Source organism: Muscardinus avellanarius, assembly GCF_963383645.1.
Source record: "Muscardinus avellanarius genome assembly, chromosome: 8".
Taxonomy (NCBI): Eukaryota; Metazoa; Chordata; class Mammalia; order Rodentia; family Gliridae; genus Muscardinus; species Muscardinus avellanarius.
Genome location: NC_137794.1, coordinates 69,864,765 through 69,876,604, shown reverse-complemented (window position 1 = coordinate 69,876,604; position 11,840 = coordinate 69,864,765). Strand labels below are relative to the sequence as shown.

The 11,840-nt window shown below is 42.0% G+C and overlaps 3 protein-coding genes across 3 annotated transcripts; all 3 read left to right on the top strand.

The window, feature by feature from the left end:
- Nucleotides 1–889: 889 nt before the first annotated feature.
- Nucleotides 890–1,042, top strand: LOC308265796 (uncharacterized protein; the record flags this gene model as incomplete). The annotated part of the gene is made up of 1 exon (XM_080699712.1): nt 890–1,042. The coding sequence occupies one exon, from the start codon at nt 890–892 to the stop codon at nt 1,040–1,042; it is 153 nt and encodes a 50-aa protein (XP_080555838.1).
- A 204-nt stretch (nt 1,043–1,246) lies between these two features.
- On the top strand, nt 1,247–2,935 carry LOC308266536 (molecular chaperone MKKS-like; the record flags this gene model as incomplete). Its single annotated transcript, XM_080700791.1, is given in 3 exon segments — nt 1,247–2,106; nt 2,108–2,523; nt 2,526–2,935. Coding segments are annotated over 3 exon segments (1,686 nt in total).
- Nucleotides 2,936–5,301: 2,366 nt separating this feature from the next.
- Nucleotides 5,302–8,070, top strand: TSPYL1 (TSPY like 1; the record flags this gene model as incomplete). Its single annotated transcript, XM_080700108.1, has 2 exons — nt 5,302–5,341; nt 6,662–8,070. The coding sequence occupies 2 exons, from the start codon at nt 5,302–5,304 to the stop codon at nt 8,068–8,070; spliced, it is 1,449 nt and encodes a 482-aa protein (XP_080556234.1).
- Nucleotides 8,071–11,840: the final 3,770 nt, after the last annotated feature.

Sequence of the window (11,840 nt, the reverse complement as noted above, 5' to 3'; positions counted from 1 at the left end):
ATAGCATAAAGTAAGCATACCTGCTTTCTTCTTTAAAATTCCTGTCCATCATTGGCCCTTCTCCTGAGCACTTATTCAAAATTGATCATAACCTAGGTTCTACATCACCTATGGCAAAGAATTATAACCACGGTCACAATCTAATGTGACTTTCAGGTCATTAAAACTAAAAGAATTTGCTGGGCACTTGGGAGTCTGAAACAGGAGAATCGCAGGTCCAAGCAGCCCTGACAACTTAGCAAGAGTCTGCCTCAAAATAAAATAAAAGGGCTGAGGTTACATCTTAGAGGTAGAATGCCTCTGGAGTCAAACCCCAGTATCAAAATAAATAAATGAATAAAATTTAAAAATTTTCCTCATGTTTTCTCTATATTCTATCAAATACTCCTTATCGAGTTGCACTCCTCCGCTAGGGCGACGCTCAGCCTCCGGTGTCTGCTGGCGGCCGCAGCCTAGGTAGGCCCAGCATCTGGTGGGCAGGTGAGAGCGCTGGAACCTCACGTGGAAAACTAGCATTCTCTCCGTCCTCAGAAAGAGAGGTGCACTGTTGCCAGAAGACTAGGAGCTTTCAGAACTTCTTGAGAGACTACAAAGTTCTGCTTGTTATGGTACCTTTGATTGGGCTGATACATTTGGGGTGGTACAGAATCAAAAGCAGCCCTGTCTTCCACGTACCTGATAAGGACAACATTGCTGAGCCAGATAGTCTGGGACTTGCAAGTCCACCAAAGAGCCAAATGCAAGGGAAATAGTACGCTTGCAGTTTTGAGATTCTAGACCAGAAGGGGTTACTAGTCTAATTACCATAAAGCTGTTAAGAGTTGCCGACATGGTATTCTACTTTTGAAAAAAAGAAGCAGCTTCGAATCTGAGCTTGATATTAAAAGACATGAAAAACAGCAGTTGGATTAGAAAGAACTGGCTCCTTGTAGCTGGGCTGTCTTTCATAGGCGTCCATCTTGGAACATACTTTATACAGAGGGCTGCAAAACAGTCTGTAAAATCTCAGTCTGGAAGCAAACAGAAGAGTGTCGAAGAATGAAGCAAAGTGAATAATCTTAATTAACATATCATTATATACTGATTACCTTCAGAAGCGTAGAACTCTTCTATCACCACAATGCTGCGCATTCAGACTTTGATTCCTGAAGAATATATTGTTAATGTTAAAACACATGACAATGCAATAAATAAAAAAAAAGGTTAACGCAATAAAAGTTTCTTCACAAGTTACACCTGAAGTAAAATGTCTCGTTTTGAAGCTAAGAAACCATCACTATGTCAAAGTGAACCACTGACAAGTGAGAAAGTCAGGGCCAAACTGTCTGTCTTCAGGGGACTCGTGACGGGTAGGCTGGAGCAGCTGCACAACGGCCGGGGAGGGTTTGTGTGCACAACCTCCCAGTGCTCAGGCCTGCTTCATAACCTGCCAGTCACCCACTCCATAGTAAAGATCCTGACGACTTCCATACAGAACCACGTGTCGTGTTTCAGTGACTGTGGCTTATTCACAGCCATTCTCTGCTGCAACCTGATTGAAAATGTTCAGAAAATAGATTTGACACCCACCACTGTCATTAAGTTAAATAAGCATCTTTTGAGTCTTTGCACCGATTATCTCAAGTCCGAGGTCTGTGGTTGCCAAATCCCTGTTGACTTTAGTAGTGCCCAGCTCCTCTGTTTGGTGTGCAGTATACTAACAAGTAAACCTGCCTGTATGCTCACCAAAAAGGAAATAGATCCTATCAGTACTTTGGTTCTGAGAGCCTTTTTGCTTACAATTCCAGAAAATGCAGAAGATCACATCATTTTAGGAAAGAGTCTAATTGTACCTTTAAAAGGCCAAAGAGGTATCGATTCTACGGTGTTATCTGGGGTACTCATTGAGATGTCCGAAGATCAGTTAATAACAGTATTACCTCTTCAAAAGTCAGCCACCCTCAAAGTGGCTCTCTTTTGTATATCTTTATCTGGAGACTTTGCCGGTCCTGAAGAAGAAATTTTGGTGGTCAATTATGGGATGTCTCTTGAAAATGCAGTCCTGGAACAGTTGCTTAACCTAGGAAGGCAGCTAGTTAATGACCATGTAGATCTCGTCCTGTGCCAGAGTTATCCACCCATCTTTGAAACAGCTCTTCAGCACGCATCACATTATTGCCATAGACAGAGTTGGAGCGGCTCTGGTGGAGCCCCTGAGCAAGGTGACAGGAACACAGCCTATTGGTTCCCTGGACTTGATATCGCCTAGTAGTTATGGAACCGTGAAAGAATTGTGCTCTGCAAAATTTGGCTCCAAACAATTTTTTAATCTAATCCCTAATGAAGCGACTATCTGCAGCTTGCTTCTCTGCAACAGAAATGACACTGCTTGGGATGAGCTGAAGCTCTCGTGTCAAGCAGCACTGCATGTCTTGCAGTTAACACTCAGGGAACCATGGGTTTTGTTGGGAGGTGGCTGCACTGAAACCCATCTGGCGTCATATATCAGACACAAGGCTTTTAAGGAACCGGAGGGCATTCTCAGTATAATGCATGCACTCGGGCAGAACTCCATTTGGTCGTTGAAGCATTTTGCAGTGCCCTAGCTTCTGTGGCTGGCTCCTTAGAACACAATGGAGGCGAAATTCTCACCGACATGAAGTATGGACACTTCTGGTCAGTTCAGGCAGCTACTCCTTCTGTTTTTAACTGGCCAGATTTGCTTTCACGATGTGGCTGTGGATTATACAACAGCCAAGAAGAACTCAGCTGGTCTTTCTTAAAAAGCACGCATCATCCTTTTGCACCAAAAACATGCCTTCCTCATGAAGTTGTGGGCTCAGCTGACAATCTGACTGTGGACTGTTTGACCGCAAAGCTTAGTGGCCTGCAGGCAGCTGTAGAGATGGCCAATTTGATTTTAGATATTTTATATGTCATTGAAAATAAAAATTAATATAATGGAATAACATGTTTATATTGTGAAACAAACTATTGAGGTATCAGTGAAGAGCAATATTGAGTGTATTGTTCTCTCTCAAAATCCTGTAGTGCATATGTAGACAGAGGGTTCATAAAATTATAAGCACACTTGTTTAAGGAAAGGTTTGATTCTTGAATAAAAATGTCTTAGGATAATAAAAATTTGAAGCATTGTCATTAAAGATGTAGTTATCTTGGTAATTCCATGGCAACTCTATACATTGTGATATAATATTTTATTGTTTAATGTCATTCTAAGAACATACAGAAATTTAAAAATTTCTAATCCATGCTCTAGTTTGGATGTACTTAAAGATATTTTCTAATTTTCAGCAATTATAGATGTTTATAATATAAAATTGGGTTCCAAAATATTACAAAGCACATAATATGTTTCTTAATAAAAGAAATGCTAAAACTGCAAAAAAATAAAAATAAAAACAATACTCCTTATCTCAGATTTTCAGGTGTACTGAAAGGAAAAGAAGGAAAAGTTTCTACAAAAATGTTCCCAAAACTATCTGGGAAAATTACATTTAGCAGAGCCCAGAGCACATTTACATATACCACCAGTAACTAGAGTCTTTTCTAACATTATTAGTCAGAGTACTAATTATAGACATCATAATTGTGTCTTTGACAAATAAAGCTATTATCTGTCTTTATTATACTAGCTATTACTGGTCAAAGCCTAGCACTCTTTTCTGTTTAAAAAACAGAAGGCAGCCGGGCGTGGTGGCGCACGCTTGTAATCCCCGCGCTTGGGAGGCAGAGACAGGAGGATCGCACAGGTTCGAAGCTAGCCCCGTGCGCTGGCTTAGGAGACCCTGTTTCCAAATAAAAATGCAAAAATAGGTCTGGGAGTGTAGCCCGGAGGTAGAAGGGCTTCCAGGAACCCCAGTACCACAAAAAAAAAAAAAAAACAGAAGGCATATTGGAGTAATACAAGTGTCCACTTGGGGATAAATTACATTATTCCAGTTTCAAGACAGAAGATGATTTCATGGCAATTAGAAAGAAGTAGACCTTGTAGAAAGTTCCTTCTGAACTCCCCAAACATTCTGGTCCTTTCAAAGTTTGTCATCCAGTGTGGCCACACAAATGTAAATTATTTGTAAAACAAAATAGTTTCCTATAGATTTCCTGTACTTTTAGAGACTTTGATGTAAATATAAAAATTTATTCTCTTGACTGGGACCTTATTAACATATCCATCAGTCCTCAGGTTTGCCAGTGGCAAAAAGCCTGGACAGCAGAGAAACTCATCATATGCCTGCTCTCATCTTCTCATCGCAAACATCGAAATATAAGCAGGAGAAACTATATTATATTCATTCACTCCTTTATTTAACATTTTAATAATTTATAAAACACTGTGGGAGGCATCAGGTATGGGAAGCAGGAAGTAAATACAACCATGACATGTCTTTTCCCATGGTCCAATATTCTATACTATATTTTGTGGTATCTTAAATTTGTATTTCTGAGTATTGCCTAAGTGTATTTCTGATCTTGATATCCAGAGAGATTCAAACTGTGATAAATCACAGCTGTTGGTTAGAACTTCATGGGAATAAGGGGCTACTGTTAGAAACAACTTGAGGCACAGCATAGATACAACCAAATCTTGTCCCATGCTGTATTCATTTCATACTGCATCAGGAAAAACTTACAGACTGCTTTAAATGACACAGTTATTTTGCAGTTTTGGAGGGCAGACAAAACAAAATCAGATGTTCTTTTGGGGACTCCCTGGAGAATCTATTTTCTTACCTTTCTAGCTTCTAGGTGCAACCCTCATTCCCAGAACTTTGGCTTCTTTCTTTTTCTTCAAAGCTGGAAACGTAATGTCTACTTTCACTCTTTCTGGTTTGGTTGTCACATTTTTTTTTCTAATATTCCTGTCCCCTTCCTATAGGTACCAATATAATTCCACACGGCACACCTGGATTATGCAGGATTATCTTCCCATCTCCAAACCCTTAAATAATCCTATCTGCAAAGTCCCTTTGCCACATAAGAGGTTCCAAGTATTAGGACATAGACGTCTTCAGGAATTATAAACCTATGGCACAGATAAACTTAGTAGAATTAAAATGTGTACTTCTTTCACACCTGATACAACTAATTACATATTGCATACTCTAGGTTTGTTCTCTCCTTCAAGGTCATGCTGGTTATCCATTTTAACTGGCTTTTCCCCATTAAATGATGCCAGGTACTCTCTGGCTGATATGTATTGAGGCTGCAAAACTTGAAGATAACACGTTTAACCCATAGTGTAATTGGCTGCTGCCATGAGTGAATTTAGCTTGCTGCTCTTTTTGTCATTCCCAGAATATGGCTTTCACTCTTCATTGTAGAGCATCTTGTCATCAGGGTAAGAACTGGCTGCCAGTCGCAACCTCTGGTTGGCGTCAAAACACCAAACTACCTGACTCAATCTCTTGGGAAACAGTGATTTCTGCATGAAGACCCTAACCTGATAGTAATTAGAAGCATTCCTCTTCTTCCCCCAAAGACTTGTGGAAGGTACTTAAGACATTAAAATGTCTGCCCGCTTCCAGGTTGCTAGCATCCTCAACAAGGCCTGCTTTCTTTGTCCCTAATATTTCTCTCATTGTTATTGATGGGTTCAATAACAGTGGGTTAACAAACTAAAATAAAACCAGAGACATAAATATTCATCTCAGGTGAACTCTATGAGCTGAGTGCCATGGATCAGTTAGAGTCAAACATTTCCACCTTAAAGAACTAAAGATATGGGGCCAAAAATAACTAAGGCTTCTTCTTTCCTGAAGTGTGGGTGCATGGAACAAGACTTAGAAATTTGATCCAGGCTTAATTCATGCTGATATTACATAGCACAGACTTTTATTTGGTGCAGCCTATAAACTGAGGATTTGAAGTAAAATGCATTACTTTAGGGGATAAAAAGCTACTGAGCTTTTTCTCCCTGTAAGGTTAAAGACTACAATTGCTATTTTTATGTCACTTTTGTTTAAGAAAAGAAAAATTTCCACCATTCCTCTTAACTAAAGAGAATCTGGGCGTGGATTACATCTGTAATCTCAATACTTGGGAGGCTGAGACAGGAGGATCGCAGGGTTGAGGCCTGCCTCAGCAATTTAGCAAGGCTCTCAGCAACATAATGAGACCTTGTTTCAAAATAAAATATTTTAAAAAGCTGGGGATGTAGCTCAGAGGTAGAAAAAACCCAGACCAGTCCCAGGAACCAAACTAACTAACGAACTAAATAATTATTTTTGCTCCTGACTACATGAAGTAACAAGGTTTAGATTTATCTCCTTGCCTCAAAAAGCTGGGAACCAGTCGGGCGTGGTGGCCCATGCTTGTAATCCCAGTGTTTGGGAGGCTCAGACAGGAGGATCACACAGGTTCGAAGCCAGCCTCAGCTATTTAGGCTCCCAGCAGCTTAGTGATACCTTATTTCCAAATAAATTATAAGACAGGGGCTGGGGGTGTAGTCTGGAGGTAGATCGCCACTAAAAAAAAAACCAAACAGGTAGCCTAAGGGCTGTGATTCCAAGACTGCTCTCCAAGATAACATTCTGGGCTTAGTTTCCAGAAGTGTTACAAGAAAAGTAGTCACTGCGTTTAGTTTCTGAGGACGACTTACACTCATCAATGGCTTGTGTAAATAAAATTACCATTCCGATTGGTTAAATTCACAAACAAGAGACTAACAAGGAGCTAGAAGGGAGCCGCGCGCCCACTCCCCGCGCGCACCGAGTTCTCGCGAGACGCAGCGAGATCTCCCGCGCTGACGTCACCGCCCCGGAGACGCGAGCGGCTCCCGCGACGCCGGCCGCTCGGGGTGGGTGGGGCGAGCGGCGTGAGGAAAACACTCCACACCGCCGGTCGGCCCGACGCTTGCGGACTTTAGCGTCCTCCCGAGAAAACGCCGCGGCCTCCCTCTTCCCGACCAAGCCCAGGCCGACCCGACGCGACCCGAGCCGGCGGCCCCGCGACGAAACCGAGGCGGCACAGGTGATGGCGGAGACGGGCGAGGGCAGCGTGGCGGCCGCCGCGCCCCCCACTGCGGAGTCGGCGGGCTGGGCCGAGGCCGGCGGGGCCCCGGGGCGCGACGCGCTCGGAGCCGGGCGGGAAGCGGCTCCGCCTCTCGCCGAGGGCCTCGGAGCGGCCTCCGAGTCGGCCGCTGACGGCAGCCTGAAGAACGCGCTCCTGAGTGGGGAGGAGACCCCGGAAACCCGCGGCGCCCCGAGGTCGGGGTCCGAGGCCGCGGTGGAGGCGGAGGTTGAGGAAGTGAAGGCGGAAAAGTGCGCCATCTTCTCCGTGAAAGAGGAGAGGGATGGAGTGGAGGAGAAGGAGGGAGTGGAGGAGGCGATGGAGGTGGAGAAGCCAGTAAGTGAAGAAATTGAAGCGGTGGAGGGCAATGGAGAGATGGAAGAAGTGAAGGAGGAGGCGGGGCCCTGGGCCCTGAATATGGATCTCCGCATGAACCCCCTGGAGGCCATCCAACTGGAACTGGACACTGTGAATGCTCAGGCCGACAGGGCCTTCCAGCAGCTGGAGCAGAAGTTTGGGAGGATGCGTCGACACTACCTAGAGCGGAGGAACTACATCATTCAGAATATCCCCGGCTTCTGGATGACTGCATTTCGGAACCACCCCCAGCTGTCTGCCATGATTAGGGGCCAAGATGCAGAGATGTTAAGGTACATAACCAACTTGGAGGTGAAGGAACTCAGACACCCTCGAACTGGATGCAAGTTCAAGTTCTTCTTTCGAAGAAACCCCTACTTCAGAAACAAGCTGATTGTCAAGGAATATGAGGTCAGATCATCCGGCCGAGTGGTGTCTCTTTCCACTCCAATCATATGGCGCAGGGGTCGTGAACCCCAGTCCTTCATTCGCAGAAACCAAGACCTCATCTGCAGCTTCTTTACCTGGTTTTCAGATCACAGCCTTCCAGAATCTGACAGAATTGCTGAGATTATCAAAGAGGAACTGTGGCCAAATCCACTGCAATACTACCTCTTGCGTGAAGGAGTCCGTAGAGCCAGACGTCGCCCAATAAGGGAGCCAGTGGAGATCCCCAGGCCCTTTGGGTTCCAGTCTGGTTAACCTTTTGCCCTTGGCAATACTGCTACACAGTGTCCCCCTACCACCTCCTTTGGACCTGTGTTTGGGCAAGAGGGTATGCTTTTTTTTTGGCTGAACTTTCTGTTCCCAGTCTTCTCCGAATATTCAGTTCTCTGACGCCAAGATTGAGACTGTCATGGACACATGCTTCTTCACTTCCGGGTGGCCTCCATGTTCTGTGTTATTATCTTATGCTGCATGGCTATGGTTCACACAAATTCTAAGCCAAGCAAGTGATGGTGTAGATTGGATACCTTTATCTACAATGCTTACACTCTTTCCCCCAGGTCCATTGGTCTGGTTGCTACCACCTAGATCTCTAGCTTTGTCAAGATCCCATTTTTGCTTACCCTACCCTGTATCCAGCAGTACAGGGATATGGTCTGGACAGTTATTGGTCATGAATGCTATCAAGGGAAAAGAAACATTAGGCAGTGTTTGCTGTGTGATATATGCTATTCCATTTACTCTTCCTGCGCCTCTGGTTACCTTCTAGTGTTGCCTGCTATTGGCTACCCTCCCCCCAAAACTGTTGCCAAGATCCTTCTCTCCCACTTTCCTCCTATTTTTAAAGAAAAAAATAGTTGGTAAACATTTGCGAAAGTAGGCTTTTTAGCTTTTATTTTTGTATATAGAGAGGTTGCTAAGTAGACTGTTAGACTTTTGATTGTCTTTTCTGCTCTCTTCCCAAATTCTCAGACCCTTTAGCAAGTCCAAGAATGTTTAAGAGGAATATCTAGATGGAAAGGGTGAGATTTTCTTTTTAATGGATGGAAGAACTGAAGAGATTTTGCTGGGTACTCTAAGCAAAAACAGAAGGCTAGAGGTTTCAGAAGTGAGCCACGTAAAAATTGGGCTGAGAGAGTTTTACTCTGTTAAAAGTGGTGAGAGGAGAAATACTTTTCTCAGGATTGCAATAGAAAAATTACAGGGAGTTTGGATTGTTAAATATGTTGTCTACGCAAAGTCTGTTAAACTGCAAATTAGGACACTTTTATGTATATGACTTGATATATATGGAAGATAAATATTGTGCCCTTAGTTCACTAGTATTTAGTAAAATCTTGTTATTTTCTGTTTCTGCTTATTGAGAAAATTGAGCTGTACAGGCTTTCTTTTGCTTTATTTGAGAACTTTAGGAAAAATAACAAGTCTTATTTTCCTATACAGTATTGAGAGTGAATTGTTCGTAGCAGTTTTCAACTTGTTCTTGTATCTGTTTAACTGTATTCTTAGACTTGGTTTTTACCAAACTTGTTAAATTATTGTCTTCATAGAAAAATAATCTACAAAAATATGTGTTAAATTATTCTCTTTATGAAAAAATAACCCACAAAAATATGTGTTACTTGATTGTTCTAGACTTATTTGCCCTATTAACAACTTAGGAATTTGCCTCTTTTCTGAAATTGCATAAATACTTGTGAGATTACTGTGTCAAATTAGAAGTGTACCATTCGCATATTTGTCTTCCTTTATATGCATGATGGTAAAATAAAAAGCATGTTACTGCTAGATTTCTTGTTTTTTCACCCTAACCATAAATATGCATGAATGAAATTGTTCATGTTAATGGCCGATTATGGAATCATTACATTTCTTAAGTGCATGCAAGGTAAGAAAACAGAGCAGTACTTTCCCAGGTAGGGAGAATGGTTACTGCCATTCTTTTGCTTTAATATGTTAATAGTTAGAACTGCTTACTGATATGAACAGTGGTGCCCCCCTTATAGCTGTGTAGCACTACTACCCCTTAACTTTCTCAAATCCTCCAGTTTTGTCTCCATATATTAAATTCTCAGATCATTTGGTCTGTTCCTTATAATCACTTGTAAATCTAATAAGCAAATCTTTAGGAGTACCTATCCTATGTGATGTACCATTGTGTTCCTCATTTGTCAAAACTTGTTCATTCTTCACACCACTTCTACACTCTTCTGTCAAATCATTTAAAGCCTGTCCTGATAACTACCACATACTATAGTCTTTCTCTTCATTATTGGGAGATTGAGAAAATACACACATAGCGTACTTTGTAGGGACTTCTAGGAAATAACAATTATTCATTATAATGAATTCCACAAATTTTCATTAAGGCATTCTGTTAGTCCGTTAGAAGAGAAAAACAAGATAAATTGCAACCCTTTCATTACTGAAGAACTGGGGAAGGACTAATGTACAAGCAAGTAATATAGTAAAATAAAATAATAGAGGTTAATATATCATTCTTGTTTAGAAGCCTTGTGAAAGTAGAGATAGTCATATCTGTCATTATATTTAGCATATTTTGCACATAATTGTCAACTGATAATGACAGAATAACTTAGATGGGGAAAAAGAAAATAACCTAGTGACCAGGAAGATAAAATGAGGTAATAAAGAGAAAGTTTTGGTACGTTTCCTTGAAAACCATGGTTAAAAACAGTATCAAAAGGATTTGCAAAGTCATGTGTAAATAACAAAATTTGCCCTTTTATAAAAGATCAGACATTTTAACCTTTACTCTCTCACCTGCCATTTTAATATAACCTTACTTAATTTTGGATCAACTTTTATATAATTTGTTTTTGTAATTTTAAGGTAACTTTTCTTTTTGTGGGTCTTGGGAGGGAACCCGGGGCATTTGACCTCTGAGCTACACCTCATGCCCTATTTTGTATTTTTAAACAGGGTCTCACTAAGTTGCAGAGGGCCTCACTAAGTAGCTGAGGCTGTCGCGTGAACCATGATCCTCCAGTCTCAGCCTCCTGAATGCTGGGATTACAAGAGTGCACCACCATGCTCGGCTTATAGATATGGGAGGAAAAGACACTAGATATATAGCAGCCAATACAGTAGTAGCCTTTAAACACCAGAGGCTATTAAGCACTTGAAATATACTTGTCTAAAATGAAATCTGTTGAGCCAGGTGTGGTGGCACATGCTTATAATCCCAGCGTTTGAGAGGCTGAGACCTGAGGATCACAGTTGGCGGATAGTCTCAGCTACTTAATGAGGCCCTCTGCAACTTAGACCCTGTTTCAAAATAAAGAATAATAAACAGGGCAGGGGGTGTAGCTTGGAGATGGAACACCCCTGGGTTCCATCCCCAGACCCACAAATAAATAATAAATAAATGAAAATAAAATGAATGCTGGGCGTGGAGGCGCATGCTTGTAATCCCCGCACTTAGGAGGCAGAAACAGGAGGATAGCACTGGTTCAAAGCCAACCTTGCTACCTTAAGAGACCCTGTTTCCAAATAAAAATATAAAATAGGCCTGGGAGTGTAGCCCGGAGGCAGAAGGGTTTCCAGGAACCCCAGTACCACCCCCCCCCAAAAAAAAAATCTGGGCGGGCGTGGTGGCGCACGCTTATGATCCCCACGCTTGGGAGGCAGAGACAGGGGGATCTCGCAGGTTCGAAGCCAGTCTCACTGGCTTAAGGGACCCTGTTTCCAAATAAAATATATAAAATAGGTCTGGGAGTGTAGCCTGGAGGTAGAAGGGTTCCATCCCCAGTACCACCAAAAAAAAAAAAAAAAAAGAAATCTATAAATATACACAGGATTTCTAAGACTTTGTATGAAAAAGGAATATGTCAATTTTATTGATCACATATTGAAGTGTTTATTTGTTTATTGGATCACTATAGTCTCACATCATAACATGGATCATGTAGACAATGGCATATATTCACATCTACTTGGTGCCCTTCCCTGTTTCCCTCCCTCCCAATACTGAGTGTCCATGTTAACTATGTTATATTGGCATG